General features: G+C 40.9%; 1 protein-coding gene across 2 annotated transcripts in view; it reads right to left on the reverse strand.

Moving 5' to 3' along the window:
- The window catches only part of NSUN7 (NOP2/Sun RNA methyltransferase family member 7), a 43,668-nt gene extending 29,709 nt beyond the window's left edge, over positions 1 to 13,959 (reverse strand). Inside the window, exons 1-6 of one of the 2 annotated variants that reach the window (XM_070397708.1) lie at positions 13,683 to 13,959; positions 12,899 to 13,285; positions 8,250 to 8,308; positions 7,717 to 7,847; positions 1,813 to 1,965; positions 1,308 to 1,491 (exon numbers count right to left, since the gene is read on the reverse strand). In XM_070397708.1, coding sequence (XP_070253809.1) covers positions 1,308 to 1,491; positions 1,813 to 1,965; positions 7,717 to 7,847; positions 8,250 to 8,308; positions 12,899 to 13,211 — 840 coding nt within the window. In that variant the 5' untranslated portion in view covers positions 13,212 to 13,285; positions 13,683 to 13,959. Of the gene's footprint in view, positions 1 to 1,307; positions 1,492 to 1,812; positions 1,966 to 7,716; positions 7,848 to 8,249; positions 8,309 to 12,898; positions 13,286 to 13,626 lie in introns of both variants that reach the window. The other variant, XM_070397707.1, reaches the window with a different exon arrangement.
- Positions 13,960 to 17,783: the final 3,824 nt, after the last annotated feature.

Raw genomic sequence — 17,783 nt, forward strand, 5'->3', positions numbered from 1 at the left:
TAGATTAGTGATGTCCTGCCCATTCCTAGTCATTCATGAAAGCCCATTCATCTACTACTGCCATTCTTCTTTTAAAAAAAATTTTTATTGATTGATTTGAGAGAGAGAGAGAGAGGAAAGAAGAATGAGAGAGAAACATCAATTTGTTGTTCTACTTATTTATGCATTTATTGGTTGATTCTTGTATGTTCTCTGAGAAGGGATCAAACCAGCAACCTTGGAGTATCAGGACAATGTTTAACCAACTGAGCTACCTGGCCAGGGATACTGCCATTCTTTCTTCCCTATTACATTGTAATTTAAATTGCTGCTAGTTCACAGAGCTTAAAAAATGGCTGACAAGCATATAAAAGGAAGCTACACAGACTGGGGTTCTGCAGTTGATCTCAGTGCTCAGTAGGGTCTCTCTCTCTAATACAAGGCCAAAAGATTCTGCCCAAGAATATGGGTCCAGTAAAGGAATAAACCTTAGAAGACCAGGTAAATCTGAGCTAAGAATCAGAATCTAAGAACATAAAAATTAATTTAACTTAATATTTTAGACCTTTTATTTTTCATTTATGGAAACCTCATTATATCTCATATTCTCTTCCTGCATTGACAGACATTACACACCTCTTACAAATCAAAGCTTTAAGACTATATTAAAGAGATAATTGGAAAGTATCACACACTGCATTTTCAAATGCAGGATGGCTCTAGCGTTTTCCACAGAAATATAAGGAAGAAAAGGTATCATTGTACCTTCTCTTGAATCTTCCCTTGGGAGAGAAAAATATAGCTGCCAGCATTACAAGTCTCCCCACGTATAGAATCTGGAGAGAGAATATGTTCTTTACAACTTCACCTAGGACAAAAATGCCAAAGTACAATAGGAACACTGATTGTAGAGGTATTAATTTTATTCAAGGTGGAAATTAGAAACCTCCCTGATAATCTATAAAAATATAATCAGTTTGTTAGATTTTATTTATTTTTTGTTGTTGATAATCCTCACCTGAAGATATTTTTCTATTGAGTCTTAGAGAGAGTGGAAGGAAGGGAGGGGGAGAGACAGAGAGAGAGAAAAACAATGATGTGAGGGAGAGTGGTTGCCTCCCCCATGTACCCCGACTGGGGCTGGGGATTGAGCCTGCAACCAAGGTACATGCCCTTGACCAGAATTGAACCCAGGACCCTTCAGTCCCTGGGGCCGATGCTCTATCCACTGAGCCAAATTGGCTAGAGCAGGTTTTATTTTTCAGTGGAGAGATTCTTTGGATAAGTAGGATTATTGAGAATCACAATGAATATAAGTGTTAATTTACCTGAAATATGAGTTTATAATCTTTGAAGAGATCTATATTTAGAAGATCACTTTTAAGATGAGATGGAAAAATTAAGACATCATAGCAATGTTGGTCCACAGCAAAGACTTTTCCACCAATATGCAATACAGTTTTGACTTTAGTGTAGCCTCTTTTCTTCAAACTAAAATAAACTTCTTCAGGGCTGTAAACATACAACATTAGGTTGTAACTACAAATATATTACATTAAAAATGTATTTAACACTAGCATCTTTTCTTACAAAAAAACAAAAACAAAAACACCACTCTATATATTACATTTAATGGAACTTACAATTTTAGGCAACAATCAGTTAAAAGATAGAGACAGAAAAGCTAACCTATTTACGTGATTATCTTTGGTAGTTTGGTGATAAGATTCTGAACTAAACTATGATTCTCCAATTACTCCCCCCATTTAAAAGGTAATATTTCTTATCACATTATTTTGAAATATGAATAAAGAATTTGATTAAAACTCTTACCTAATTTTTAAAGTATTTATCCAAGCATAAAGTGGCAAAGTGGAGGCCCTTAGTTCCTGGTTCCTAACTGTTTCTGGAAGAATGTGGTCAATTGAAAGGGCATCATGTTTGATTCGACATCTTGCCAATGCCGCAGCCAATTTTGTCTTAAAACTAGAGACAGAAAATCCATTCTTGGTGATTACTGCATTGAAGACAAGTCTATTAATTTTCCACTGGAGACATTAACAAATTAGATTTCAAATTTTAACAAATCCTTCAGTAATTCTATTTCAAATTTTTATAGTCTAAAATAAAAAATGGCCATATTTGAAAATAGAAATCCAATAATCCTGCTTCCTCTTTTCAGTTTTTGCTGCCCCTGTATAGTTAACTGTGCATCTGCTCAGATACTTATATCAAGTGCTAGTTTCAAGACAAATTTAATGTAGTGAGAGAGGTGTAGGATTTAGAGTCAGACAAACCTGAAGTTAAATTCAGGTTCTGTCACTTACTAGCTGTGTGACCTTAAGACAGCATCAGTGTAGTATTCTTTTTTTACGGGGGGGGGGGGGGGGGGGGGGAGACAGAGAGAGAGAGAGACATTGATTTTGTTGTTCCACTTATTTATGCATTCATTGGTTGGTTCTTGTATGTGTCTTGACCTGGGATCAAACCCACAACCATGGTATATGAGGACAATGCTCTAACCCACTGAGCTACCAGGCCAAGGTAGTCTTGATAAGATTAAGGAACTTGCATGAATCTGTATCAAGCCCTTCCTAGTTCTGATTATCCCATGCCTCAAAGTTCCAAACAACAGAAAAGAAAAAGAATTGGTTAGCATGACCATGAAGACCCAATCATTTTTCTTGATCTCACAGCCCCAATCCTATATAATAAAGAGCTAATATGCAAATGGTTGTCACACCCTCATGCCCAGAGGACCTGAGGCCGGGCCGGGGGACCTGATGCCACGCCCCCCGCCCAGCAGGGCTTGACGGGGGACCTGAGGCCACACCCCCCGCCCAGCAGGGCTTGACGGGGGACCTGAGGCTGTGCCCTCCACCCTGCGGGGCTTGACAGGGGTGGGGCCAGCCAGGTCTGGGTTTCAAGTGATTTCGAGGCCCACGCAGGTGGGCAGGGACATGACTCTGGGTTCTACAGCATACCCCAGACTCTGACAGGAGGAAGATTTTCATATATATTTTACTAATTTTCTTTCATCTCTGACACTTCTATTATAGAGAAAGGGCAAATAAAATATTAAAATATTTCCTCTAATTAATTCCCTTTTAATGTGCACTAATTTTGTGCACTGGGCCACTAGTTTTTAATACATGAGAATACAAGACTTTCTTTTGACCCATATTCTTATCATTTTCACAGTAGGAATCTAATTGAATAATAAACCTCAAGGATAACCTTGAGCCCTAGCTGGTTTGGCTCAGTGGATAGTGTGTCGGTGTGCAGACTGAAGCATCCCAGGTTCGATTCCAGTCAAGGGCACATGCCTGGGTTGCAGGCTCAGTTCCCAATGGGGACTGTGCAGGAGGCAGCCAATCAATGATTCTCTCTCATCATTGATGTTTCTATCTCTCTTTTCCTCTCCCTTCCTCTCTGAAATCAATAAAAACATGTTTTTTTTAAAAAGGAACTAGAAAAAAATCATACCCTTAAATGAGAAATAGGGAAGAGAATCCACAAAAGAGTCAAGTACAACCAGGGTGATGTATGCGACTGCCAGAAGCTTAATAAAATTAAGCTTATTATCTACTTGATAGAATGAGAACTTTTCACTTAAGAATGTGTTTATGTGTGAATATGTGTACGTGCATAGGGGAGTTGGAGAGGAAGAAAGAGAAGAAGAGGGAGAGAACAAACATAGAGGCACTTGGAAGGGAAAGTGTTTTCAAACATGAAGTCTTCTAGGGCTACAATAAAATTAGATTGGTATAGTCCTATGTATTAATGTCACAAAACTACAGGAAGGGATACTAAAAACAATTACATAATACATCAATGCACATAAAAGAATACATTAATATAAAGGAGGTAACAGTTCTATATTATACACTGTGAACTGTTTCTGAGTACAAACTATTTTTTATTAAATAATCTGTCCAAATACCTACATAGTTCAAATTTAATGCATACATAGTAGGTCCTTGGGTTATGTCAGAGATCCGTTCTTATGGCGCAACGAAACGTGATTTTCGCCATAAGTTGGAACCCACCTACATTAGCACCTACATCACTCACATGGAGCACATACAGAGCAGTAATGAAGTGAAACAGTAAAAAAAATTTAAAAGACAGATAACAATTCCTGACCTTTATTTGTGGTAAATAATAAAAAACATAAAGCACATATGTACATATGTCGAATGATGGAACTTTTTTTTTAATAAATAAATGGGAGATGGCGACGTAACCACGAAATGACGTACGAGTCCGACGTAACCCGAGGACTATCTGTAAATGCATTGACTGGACTATTTAATCATGAAATATAAAGATTAGAGATATGGCCCTAACCGGTTTGGCTCAGTGGATAGAGCGTCAGCCTGTGGACTCAAGGGTCCCAGGTTCAATTCTGGTCAAGGGCATGTACCTTGGTTGCGGGCATATCCCCAGTAGGGAGTGTGCAGGAGGCAGCTGATCGATGTTTCTCTCTCATTGATGTTTCTAACTCTCTATCCCTCTCCCTTCCTCTCTGTAAAAAATCAATAAAATATATTTTAAAAGAAAGATTAGAGGTATGAAACCTAGAAAAATATATGTATTGTGTATATGGGTAAGTACAGGGAGAAATAATTTTCCAAATTTTAATATCATTAAATCACACAAAAAGTAATTTAAAGTATATATACAGTTATAAAGATTTTATATAAATATCAGATTGAGGACAAAGACCAAATCTAAATGCTATTAGAATAACCAAACATATTACTTCTGTAAATGAAATACTCTAGCTACCAAAAAAAAAAAAAAAAAAAAAGTTTTCCAGAGCTGTGAGGCAGACTGCAATGATGAAAATGGAAGCAAAAGTAGCCTTTCCCAACATTCCTGAGCCAGAAGTCCATCTCCTGCTACAATTTTAATGTTATCATGGAAAACTGCTCAATTTTCTCTTTTTACCAGCGTCCCCATTGTACATATAGCCAGAGCTTCCTTTCTATATGTTAAATTGTAGTTACGTAATTCCTAAGCTTAACCTCCATTCCACAATTTCTCATGGCTACAACTAACATGAGCTATGACTACATCCTGTCTTTAATCTTCCAGAGTACTCAGCCAAGCCTCATATCCTAGCAGTGGTTCTCAACCTGTGGGTCGTGACCCCTGAAAATACACCCTGCATATCAGATATTTACATTACAATTCATAACAGTAGCAAGATTATAGTTATGAAGTAGCAACGAAAATAATTTTATGGTTGGGGGTCACCACAACATGAGGAACTGTATTAAAGGGTCGAGGCATTAGGAAGGTTGAGAAACACAAAGGCAAGGAGTGGCAGCATATAAACATTAAAGCCTTCCTGAAATTTGAATTCTGTCTACTCCCCTTTCTAACTCTATGACATTAGATAGGTTCCTTTAACCTCTCTATGCCTCCATTTTCCCATGTGTGGAAATGATAAGAGTGTCCACCTTATAAGGTAATTATGTCAAGAGTTTCTTATAACAGTGATTGATACATATTAAGTGCTCAATAAATGTAAGCCATATCACTCCACTACCTGAGTCCTCTGGTCTCAGCCTTCAATAATTTAAATGAAACTGCTTGATTTCCCATCTCTATATATAAAAGCCTAAGCAACCGTTGCAACCGAAACAACCGAACGGACAGCCGAACAGGCTGCGTGGGGCGACCAGGCCGGCGAAAGTGAGGGACGATCAAACAACTGAGCAGCAGGTGTGGGGTGACCAGGCCAGCAGGGGGGTTAGTGAGGGCCGACCAAACGACTGAGCAGCAGGCTGTGTGGGGCGACCAGACCAGTGGGGGGGGGGGGGGGCATTTGGGGGTGACCAGGCCAGCGGAGAGGGGGACAGTGAGGGGCAACCAGGCTGGCGAGGGTGGGAGGGGAAGTTGGGGGCAACCAGCCAGCAGAGGGGGAAGTTAGGGGCAATCAGGCAGGCAGGTGAGCAGTTAGGAGCCAGTGGTCCCGGATTGTGAGAGGGAGGTCCAACTGCATCTTTCCAAGTATAGACATCCCCCGAGGGGTCCTGGATTGGAGAGGGTGCAGGCTGGGCTGAGGGGATCCTGCCCCCGATGCACGAATTTCGTGCACCGGGCCTTTAGTAACAATATAAAATCAGGTATTACACTGACAACTATTTCAAATTATCTGTTAGATAAAAATCTTCCTACAAGATTGTTGTTGTTGCTATAAAGTGCTTTCTATTATGGTTCAACAGCATAATAACAAAAGCCCTAACAACAATAGCACTTAATGTTTATTGACCATTTACTATGTGTCTGGTTCTAATCTAAGCATTTTATATACATTAGTTTCATTAGCTCTCCACACTACCTTTTTATTATCTCCATAGTAGGTTTCTGCTAATATTTAGGATAAAAACAAAATCAAAACATGTTTGTTTTTAATTAAGTAAAAGTTTGTGTGTTTTTTCAATTTTTCAAAGCAGTGGGTTCTTATCTACTGTTGGAATTCTCATTTGACACAGTATAGATTTTTTTTTAAAGTTATAAACAAAGCTAAGTAAATAAATAACTATTTCAAATGAAATTTAATTTATGTATGTGCAAAAATCCTTAAGAATTTTTAATGATTTTCCAAATAGAAGTTGGATCTTACAACTTGATTTAAACAAAAGATTTAACCTGTTCAATACTGTTGTTTTCTTAAGGTTTTTTACTGATTTTTAGAGAGAGCGGAAGGGAGAGGGGGAGAAAAAGAGAGAAAGATTGATGGGAGAGGGAAATATCCATCAGCTGTCTCCTGCATGCCCCCTACAGGGGATTGGCATGTGCCCTTAACAGGAATTGAACCAGCAACCTTTTGGTGCACAGGACAACGCCCAACCAACTGAGCCACACCAGCCAGGGTTTCAATACTGTTGTGTGTTTTCTAATACATTTTTTATTTTTAGAGAGAGAGAGGGGAAGGAAGAGGGATAGAGAGAAACATTGATGAGAGAGAAACATCATCTATCGGCTGCCTCCTGCATGCCCCCTATTGGGGATTGAGCCTGCAACCCAGGCATGTGCCCTGACCAGGGATCAAACCAATGACCTCTTGCTTCCTCAACCCCTGAGTCACACCAGCTGGGCTCAATACTGTTTTATTTATTTTTTTTTTTAATATATTTTATTGATTTTTTACAGAGAGGAAGGGAGAGAGATAGAGAGTCAGAAACATCGATGAGAGAGAAACATCGATCAGCTGCCTCCTGCACATCTCCTACTGGGGATGTGCCCGCAACCCAGGTACATGCCCTTGACCGGAATCGAACCTGGGACCTTTCAGTCTGCAGGCCGACGCTCTATCCACTGAGCCAAACCGGTTTCGGCTCAATACTGTTTTAAATCCTCACTCGAGGATGTTTTGTTTTTTACTGATTTTAGAGAGAGGAAGGAAGAGAGAGAAACACTGATGTGGGAGAGAAACATCGATTGAGTGCCTCCCGACCAGGAATGGAACCCTAAACCTAGTAATGAGCTCTAACTGGGAATGGAACCCACCACCTTTTGGTGTATGGGACGAAGCTCCAAACAACTGAACACGAGCCAGGGCAGTTTAATATTGCTTTTAAAGGAATGTAAGAAACCTGTGAACTTTTATATTTTTTCTCTATAAAATTTGACACGTATTATACATTATACTGTATAGAATTTTGCCAATGAAAATACTAATAATGATTCCACATAAAACATCCTTTTTACTTTTACAGTTACCTGTTAAGAAGGTTCTCTACTTCTTGAACTTCCACTATGCACTGTTTGTTATCAGAAAGGAGACGAGCTTGAAATTTTCTATCTTGAAAATCATACAGCATCACAATAATTAAACTGCTCAAATGATCTGGCTACCAAGGGGAAACACACAAAAAGAAAAGTATGTAAACAATATCAAATAGCACTATTTTCCATTCCATTATTTTTCATAAAAGGGCAGGAATATGACTATATTTACAGAGTCTGGCTGGATTGAAAGAAAAGGACCTCAAAATAGGAAAAAAAAAAAAAAAAAAAAAAAAAAAGAGCCCAGTACAAAATAGATCTTTCAAAGAAGACAATTTTTGGTATGTTCATCAAAATGAAAGGATTAGGGCCAGTATTAGAAGCATTATAAGTAAAAAGAGTTAAGAATATACTTTAAAGAGGTGTCAGCATTTAGAAAACTAGCTATGACTTAAACCTGAAGGCTTTTTAGTACTTTGGAAATAACAATCAGGAGACAGCTAATTATATAAAAGGCATCTACTTACTATTGTAGTACTTGGAAAGATGCAGCTATCTATTAATATAGTTTCCAAAATACCTTGATCTGCAAGACAAGGTAAATGTCTGTTACTGAATATACCAAAGCTGAAAATGAAAACTTTGGAATCAAAGTACACTTTAGACAATGTCATAAAATACATTTACTTTCATAGCTAAACTATACCTCAATTCTTGATAAAGATTTAAATTACAATGGCATGATGAAATAGTTGCAATCGTTATGAATTTGGACCCTAATGACCCAGGCTCCACATGGAATCACAGCCAAAGGTGCATTATCTGAATAGTCAAAGAAGTAATAAAGAAATCCCAACCTTTATGTCTTTTGAAAAACATTAAAGATCTCATTCATAATGTCTTATCTTGCTATGTATGGCTGGATTCAATTTGCTAATACTTTACTGAGGATTTTTGTTCTATGTTTATGTTCGTGAGGGGTGGTCTATAACTTCTAATATCCTTGTCACTGTTGGTGCACATCTTGGTCCTCTCCAAAGGCACCCAGCCACAGCAGAGGAAGCCACAAGCTGTGGATTGCGGATAGCTCCAAACGGTATACAGGGCCAGTCAGAAACAGCACCTGACACTGGCCTGCTCCAGAGATTAGGAGGCAAAACAGATCTACCTAATTCACAGTCACAAACTCAAATAGGCAGCCAAAATGGGGAGACAAAAAAAACAAGCCCCAAACGAAAGAACAAGAGAATTCTCCAGAAGAAGAGCTAAATAAAATGGAGATAAGGAATTTATCAGACATAGAGTTCAAAATAATGATGGCAAAGATGGCATGAGAACAGATAAAGTAACTATGAAGAATGACATAGCACTAATAAAGAACACAGTGGAAGGAATACACAGCAGATTAGGGGAAGCCAAGGATCAGATCAGTGAATTAGAAGACAGGGTAGAAAAAAATCACTCAATCAGAGAACCAAAAAGAAAAAAAACAATTAAAAAACAGGAGGTCAGCTTAAGGGGTGCCAGAAGGGGAAGGAAGTGAGCAAGGGATTCAGAACGTGTTCTCAGAGCATACATTAAGCAATTATAAGGGTTTTTGCTGACAGGTTAGATGATTCTGAAATGACCAGGTTAAAGGCACACCAGTACCTGGTATTTATAATTCACTAACTACTATATACACCTAGAGAAGTTGGAGAAAGAATTAAGCCATCAATAAAATGAACAATTTCAGAGACATATCTTTCCTTAAGGTTTTTTCTATCATTTTTTTTAAAAAGAAATTTATTTTTTAAGAAATCCTTTTGCCAGTTTTTCTTTGTTTTAAATATTTAGTATTCCTTGAAACATCCAGAGATTCTTCGGGCGGGGGGGGGGGGGGGGGGGGGCCCCTGGCCAGGTAGCTCAGTTGGCTAGAGCAGTGGTCGGCAAACTGCGGCTCGCGAGCCACATGTGGCTCTTTGGCCTCTTGAGTGTGGCTCTTCCACAAAATACCAACTTCTGCGCATGGGCCACAAAGTTTCCATCGCACTGTACCTGTGCACCTGCACGTGGTATTTTCTGGAAGAGCCACACTCAAGGGGCCAAAGAGCCACATGTGGCTCGCGAGCCGCAGTTTGCCGACCACTGGGCTAGAGCATCGTCCTGCTACACCAAGGTTGCAGGTTTGAACTCCAGTCAGGGCACATACAAAAATCAACCAATGAGTACATAAATAAGTGGAACAACAAATCGGTGTTTCTCTTTCTCTCTCTTTAAAATCAATAAATAAAATTTAAAAACAAAACAAATTAGCTTCTAGTACTTAATAGGAATAGGTAGGTTATTCTTCATTACCTCCTTTAGCAAAAAGGTGACCTTCAGGCTATTTAGTAAAGCAGGAGTAGTGGTTGTCTTCATTTCAAAAAACATTATACTGAGCCCTTTCAACCTTAGGTTAATCAGATATACACTCTCTGCTTTGATAGAGCTTATGCACAAAGAAGGACATCAAAGGAGCAAACAAAACTGGAAAACATAAAACCCAACCAAAGGAATATACTTAACATTTGTATAATTAAGGGATTTTCTCGGGCATTATTTTTTCTTTTCTTATACTTCCTAAAAGAAAGTAATATGATCTAATTACTTGTTTACAAATTCACCAGAAAACAGACCATTACCCAAGCTCTCTTTAACTTGTACATTAACCTTTTCAGCTTTACTGCTCCTATAAAATCTTATGAAAGAAACCCTAGTTTTCTTTTCTGAACCTATACTGTATAAACCAAATATGAGTTTACAAAATATCATGTGAAAGTATTGATAAAACACTGCTAATGCAGAAGATAAATGTGAAATGACAAGAGCCTCCAATATTTTAAAGCAAAATATCAGGTCTTTAATTATCTTGAAAACTTATTGCACTTAGGAATTCAGGGTTTTACTCTACTCGAACATTCAGAAATTATTCAGATGATAACTTAAGCAATATATTATTATTCTAAGAAGAAAATATATGTACCAAGTAAACAACCAAAGTCATCTTACTTTAGAATTTGAACATTTCTAACAAAAGCAGGTTTGTAAAAGCCTATGATAATAATAATTTATCTGAATGGGATTTTCAGGGTCATTAAACAGTATCAAATAGGGCCCAACTGGTGTGGCTCAGTGATTGAGGGTGGATCCATTAACCAGGAGGTCACAGTTCAATTCCTGGTCAGGGCACATGCCTGGGTTTGGGGCTCAATCTCTAGTAGTGGGCGTACAGGAGGCAGCTGATCCATGATTCTCTCTCATAATTTATGTTTCTATCTCTCTCTACCTCTCCCTTCCTCTCTCTGAAATCAATAAAAACATGTATTTTTAAGAAATCAATAGTAACAAAACCCTTTCATAAAACAAAGACGAAGAGAAAAAAAGATAATTTACTACACACATGACCATCTAATTAGTGCAGAATTTTACATAAAATAATTTCAGACTTTTAGTATTGATTTCTAAAGGTAAGATTCAATATTCTATTAGGGAAACAAAGTGTCTATAATAGAGTCTTGGCATTAACATTAAATACCAACTAATCAACACAGATGCCCAGTCTGCATTTCATTCTTGCGAGGAAAAGTGTAAAAATGTTCATTTGACTCATTGGTTGGTCTTTAGGATTAAACTACAGGAGGAAAAATGGTTAAGACAGATTTTAAAAGAAAAAAATCACAATCAGGAGAAAAGATGAAAACTAAAGGGAAGTTGCCTCTTAACATCAAATTTTTCTCTATATTGACAAATTCCTGGCCTTAAAGTTGACATCATCTCAGCAGACAACCAAAAATATATAATCATATCTAAGAAATTAATGGAACATTTTCCTAGCAGGGGATGTGCGGGAGGCAGCCAATTGGTGTTACTCTCTCTCCCTTCCTCTCTCTCTAAAATCAATAAAAACATATTTTAAAGAGATTGAAATGAATGGGACATTTTAATTCCACTGAACCATTGTTAACTGCCTATGTACAAGAAGGCCCCAGAAGTATTAATACTAAAAGGATAGGCAAATGAGTAGTTGCCCTTTCAAGATCTCATTAGGAAGCTATGTGCTTACCACTCCAACTATGCTAATACTCCAAATATTTCCAGAACTACTTTTTAAAAAATATATATATATTTTATTGACTTTTTACAGAGAGGAAGGGAGAGGGATCGAGAGTTAGAAACATCGATGAGAGAGAAACATCGATCAGCTGCCTCCTGCACACTCCCTACTGGGGATGTGCCCGCAACAAAGGTACATGCTCTTGACCAGAATCAAACCTGGGACCCTTGAGTCTGCAGGCCGACGCTCTATCCACTGAGCCAAACCGGTTAGGGCAGAACTTCTTTTTGTAACTATATTCAGTCAGTTTACAAGCCAACATAAACTTTACAGTTTCTATGACATTATAATACACTGTGTTATTTAAATTAAAGTTGAAGGCCAGTACAACAACAAATGTCTCCAAGCCCTTTGACTTCTTGCTCTCCTAGTAACAATATTTGGTTCTATCCTGGGACCTGCTCCCCACACTCACAAGTTAATAATTAACCACCACTGAGGAAATCTGAAACCCGGCATCTCAAGCCCCAGAAGGAAATTAGAAAGCAGAATTCTGCAAAGGTTTGGAGGAACGAATGTATAAGCTCCCCCAAATCAAAGCTATTGACGATAAATGGGGTCATCTTCATTGGGGTTGATTTAATTTCGATATTCATTTTTGATATATTGCACTTTTTCTTCTTATCCCTCCCTGTTCCTCTCCCTGACCCTCTTACTGATTTTTATTTTATATTTTTTGAGAGCCTCGCACACTAAAATACAAGATGTAAACACAGAGAATGGAAAGAAATACCCAAGGAGAGGGAAACTGTGGATGGGTGCTTCAATGGGTCCTTGTTCTCCCTGCTAATGGGAATGTTTCCTTGTTCAATTCAATGACCGAATTACATCTAAGGCACCATGCTAGACAAAAATCTACCCTGAAAAACAGCTCTGGCCTGAAAAGGCGTGTTTTGCTGGAACTCTCCTCATTCCTTGACATTTGCAACCGACTAATGATACTCATATGCATGGAAACAAAACGTGGCATGAGGGGGCTGCAGGCCACACGTGCGCTCCTCATGTTCTTGCAGCTGCTCCCCAAGGCCGGGCGCTACTCACACTTGAGGGCGCTGAAGGCCAGCTCATAGGCCAGGTGCTGGAAGGACTCGTCCTCGGACCCGCTGGACAAGGGCCGCAGGGGCTCCTTCCCATACTTGATCAAGACTTTCTCCGGTGACGTTTCGACTCGGATGCCCTGGAAGACGTTCGCTGCCATAACGTACACGGGGTCCGGATACCCAGTTTTGTCGGGGGTACCACCTGCGTCCTGCTCGCTGGACGCTTCGTTGTCCGACAGCGCCAGGCAAGCGAGCTGCGAGAGCTCCTCGGCGTTGCTTTCGTTGGGAAACTGCAGTTCACTGGGCTCCAGCATGGCTGCCCCCGGCCTGCCCTCGGTTACAATGCCGATGTTCCGGGAAAAGGTTTCGCTGGTGCCTTAAGCATCGTCTGTGTGGAAAGGAGAGGTTATCTCAGCACATCACTCACTCTCTCTGCAGGACCACGCCGGCGCCCGCCTCGGCTGTGGCCTTCGAGACTGAGAGGTGACATGTACTGGCCCGACCCGATCCGAGCATCCTCGACGCCGAGCCCGCCGAGCCCGCCAAGCCCCCACGAAGTCACACACTCAGGAGGGGAGAGGGATGGAGACAGCTGGGGAGTCGCCTCCCAAGCGACCGGCGGCTTCCCCCAGGCCGGCGGGGGGGGGGGGGGACCCAGCCCCCCAAGGAGCCGCCTCTCCCGCCCCCCACGGGCGCCCCTTTCGCCAGCTCCCGCGACCCCTCCTTTACCCCCCAGGGCGGACGTTTCCCGGGCCTTGGGGACGCAGAGGCGGCAGGGCGCACACCGGGGCTGGCGACTGGAAAGGCGCCCTCGGGAGCCCGGGACGACGGCGGGCGACGGAGGCCAGCGAGGGCCGTTTGGTTCCAATGCAGCCTCTCCCACCGGCGGGTTCGGGGCAGGGGCCGGGGCCTCCGGAGCTCGCCTCGCTGGGGTTTCGGGGAGGAGGACGCGCCGCAGCGCCTCGCCAGCCACGCGCGGTCACTCGTCGCGGGCGTGGCGGCTGAGCCGGTGGAACGCGAGCCGATGGACCCCGCGGGCTCAGGCCGCCGCTGGTGCGCCTCCTCCGCCTCGGGGAGCTCTTCCGCCTCGGGTCTAGTCTCCATGGCAACCGGGAACGGGGCGGAGGGCGTGGGCGCCTGGGGGCGGGGCTCCGGACGCCGCCCGAGGGCAGTTCCCGCGGGATTTGGCCCGGGCTGCCTCGGGCTCCGCGAGTGGCTCTTCCCGCCTCTCGGGACACCTGTGCCAGCCCCGCCCACGCCGACGTCGCGCGACCCTAGCGCGGACTGGGGGTCCTTGACTTCCCCAGAATGGCGAGTGGCCCCTCTTTCCCGACACCTCCCCCCCCCCCCGCCCCCCCGTGGCTCCCGGAAAGCCAGATGTTGTGTCGCTGACAACACCCAGTTTAGCGGGGTTAGCAGAGGCGCAGGAAATGCCAACAGGTGGGTGTGGGACTACTGAGGAAAAGGGAAAAAAGGAGAGACTTCATGTATTCCGTGGTTGTTGGTTTTTTTGTTTGTTTTTTAAATATATTTTATTGATTTCAGAGAGGAAGGGAGAGGGAGAGAGAGATATCAATGAGGGAGAATCATTGATTGGCTGCCTCCTGCATACCCCCCACCGGGGATCGAGCCCACAACCAGGGCATGTGCCCTTGACTGGAATCGAACCTAGGACCCTTAAGTCCCCAGGTCGATGCTCTACCCACTGAGCCAAACCAGCTAGTGCCCTGGTTGTTTTTTACAACAGTAGCTGACACGTTAGACGGACTCTTCCAGGGTAAGTTCTTTAAAGATCTCTGCCAACTTCAGACCACATCCCTCCTTTACAGACGTTGCCTGCAGAGACAGGCGCTGCTGAAATGGACCTAGGAAAGATCAAATTCGCCCCACCCTCCAAATTAAAGAATGCAACTGGGAACATATATAAACCTCCCCCGAGGGTTTTAATCTGCCTATTTTTAATTTTTGAGAGCCCTAGAACGAAGTCTGCATCAAAGAAACATGGAAAAATACTCATTGATTTCTAGAATAAAACCAAATGACTGAGATTTTAGTTTATTGTTGAGTTTCTGTGCATTTTAAACACTTCATTGATGGCCTTTAAAACCTATTTTGTTATCTTCGAAGTGCATGTTCTAAAACCAAAAAAGAAAGGAAAAGATTGCTTTATTTTTCTTTGGCTACTTTGTATCTTCTCCAGCCAATTTCAGGTCTGGTAGTCTAATAATTTTAATGCCAGTTGAAATATCTAGAGCCTTTTTGCATGCATTCTAATTTCTTACAGTAAAATTCAGTAAACTAATACAAACGTGAATACATAAAGGTCATGCAATGAAATGTCACATGTATGTACTTTACATTTCCTGGTTTAGAAAAACCTTTTGTAAAATAGAATTAGGCATTGAATTATGGAAAAAACTTGATAAATTATATTTCAAGTTTAAAAAAATAAATCTTTAAAAGAAATTAATAAAAATACATGCTAATATCTATTTAAAAGAAAAAAATCTGCTAGATACTTGGTCCCTATTTTCTCCATAAGGCAAAAACAGAACAAAGTCTACAAGATGAGTGAAGTTCTTAATTCTGGACTGAGACCAAACAATGTCATATGAAAAAGCTTGCAAGTGCAAACATGCTAAATATACTTACGGTCAATAACTCTAGAGACCCTACTGACTCCTGTTTAGGAATCTCAGAAATTTGCCCAACTATTTTGTAGAAGTGGTCCAATCTGGAAAGTAAACACAATTCACACTAACATTATTATGGATACTCAGGGATTCTAAATTGTGGTCCCTAGTCCTTCTCTTGGTGTGTGAAATAGGAAGGGCTAGACTTTTGCATTTGATTAACTTACATCTGTGAAATCTTAGGCAAGTTTTTAACATCCCTTGGCCTCAGTTTGGCACCATTCAATTTTTATTATAAATATTTGGTGGGGCTCAGTGGTTGAGTGTGGACCTATGAACCAGGAAGTCATGGTTCGATTCCCAGTCAGGGCACATGCCTGAGTTGCGGACTCGATCCCCAGTGTGGGGTGTCCAGGAGGCAGCCAGTCAATGATTCTCTCTCATCATTGATGTTTTTATCTCTCTTTCCTTCTACCTTCCTCTCTGAAATCAATAAAATATATATATAAAATAATAATAAAAAATAAAAAATTGTTTGCACATATCTGTCTGTATTCCCCCTCCATCTACCTTCTTTCTACCCACACAACCTGAACAACACATATACATGCTCTAAAATTGTTTTATTTTTATTACATATTATATCTTCTTATTCCCAGAAGTTAGCAAAATATTGTTCTCTTTAACACACACACATGCACAGAAGATTATACATATAAGATGTCTTAGGAGTTATGGTGCATTTTATTATTCATCACATAGTACACAGTACAATCTGCTGAAAATATGAGCTAAAAGCCAGCTATAAACTTAAGATAATATTGTCTTTCAAAATATTATTTGAGAAGCTTCTTGTCTTTTATGATAGATCAATATGAGTGACAATCCATTGTATTGAAAAAAAGATTTAATGAGAGTCTTTACCACCAAAATAAAGCATAGGCAAACAGTTGTGGGTTAGTGACCTCATCGTTGCTATTTAATCGTGTGTATAATCCTGCCTCCTTACCTCTCACTTCTGGGTTATGGACTCATTGTGGAGGGGAGGGCCCAAGGGAAGCACATTCATTCTCAGTGAGCAGTGTACTAAAGTCACCATAGAGATAGGTGTGTGGAGTCAATGGTTGTGAAAGCAGAGTAGTAAAAAAATGTAGGCTTTGTTTAGGTCACACTCTGTAATATGATCAGAACATTACATTAGAGATGGTGTTGAAACTAAAAAGTTAGTTACCGGGAGCTTTCTGCCAAAGGAACTTAACGGAGTGCTTTTCTTTCCCCAGGGGGTGAGTATTGGATGTATTTGTAGATTAACATTCCTGTGATTTGACCCAGAGTAGCTCCTGTATGTTCGCCAAGTAGGTGTTCAAAATGCATTTGCCACTTGCTTCAATTTGATCTGGGTGTATAAAACTGCTCAGTTCCTCTAAAGCAGCAGTTCTCAACCTGTGGGTCGCGACCCCTTTGGCGGTCGAACGACCGTTTCACAGGGGTTGCCTAAGACCATCCTGCATATCAGATATTTACATTACGATTCATAACAGTAGCAACATTACAGTTATGAAGTAGCAACGAAAATAATTTTATGGTTGGGACACAACATGAGGAACTGTATTTAAAGGGCCAGAAGGTTGAGAACCACTGCTCCAAAGCCTATTATAGAAATGTAAAAAGCATATGAAAACTAAAGACTTATAACTTGTGTTCTTAAACACCAGGATGCAATTTATAATTATTGCTATTTAGAAATGGGAATTCATGGTCAGAGCTGAAATATCCCATCCCCAAAGGAGGGGATAAGGGCTAGATGCCCAAGAAGGCAGGAGACTCACCCCAGTTCGGTGAACATCATCCTCTGATGCGGTTGAGAGTTAGTGGGAAGGAATGTTTTACGTATTGAAAAGGGTAGCATTACTCAAGCGTCCTCTTGCTAGTAGTCCTTATGGAAACTTGTCTCAAGCAACTTGAAAAGGATGTCATAAGCTGATAATACAAACATCCCTTTGCAAAAAACAACAGATGAATGTGGGTGGGTTGTTTAACACAAGACCATTAATAATGAATGATCAGTCAAAAGAGCCGTATTCACTTGCAGAGGGGAAGCAGCAGAAGACTGGATAGGACAAAGAGTTCTAAAGGGTAGGGCACGTGGAGAGGAACAAAAGTCTACACCATAGTCATTCAGAGATGGTGCCATTAGAAATAATACTCTGAAACTTAGAAGCCAAAAATGACAACAGCAACTAAGGAAGAGTT

Source organism: Myotis yumanensis, unplaced genomic scaffold, assembly GCF_028538775.1.
Source record: "Myotis yumanensis isolate MYYU_CA2020_CCGP unplaced genomic scaffold, mMyoYum1.0.hap1 SCAF_1, whole genome shotgun sequence".
NCBI lineage: Eukaryota > Metazoa > Chordata > Mammalia > Chiroptera > Vespertilionidae > Myotis > Myotis yumanensis.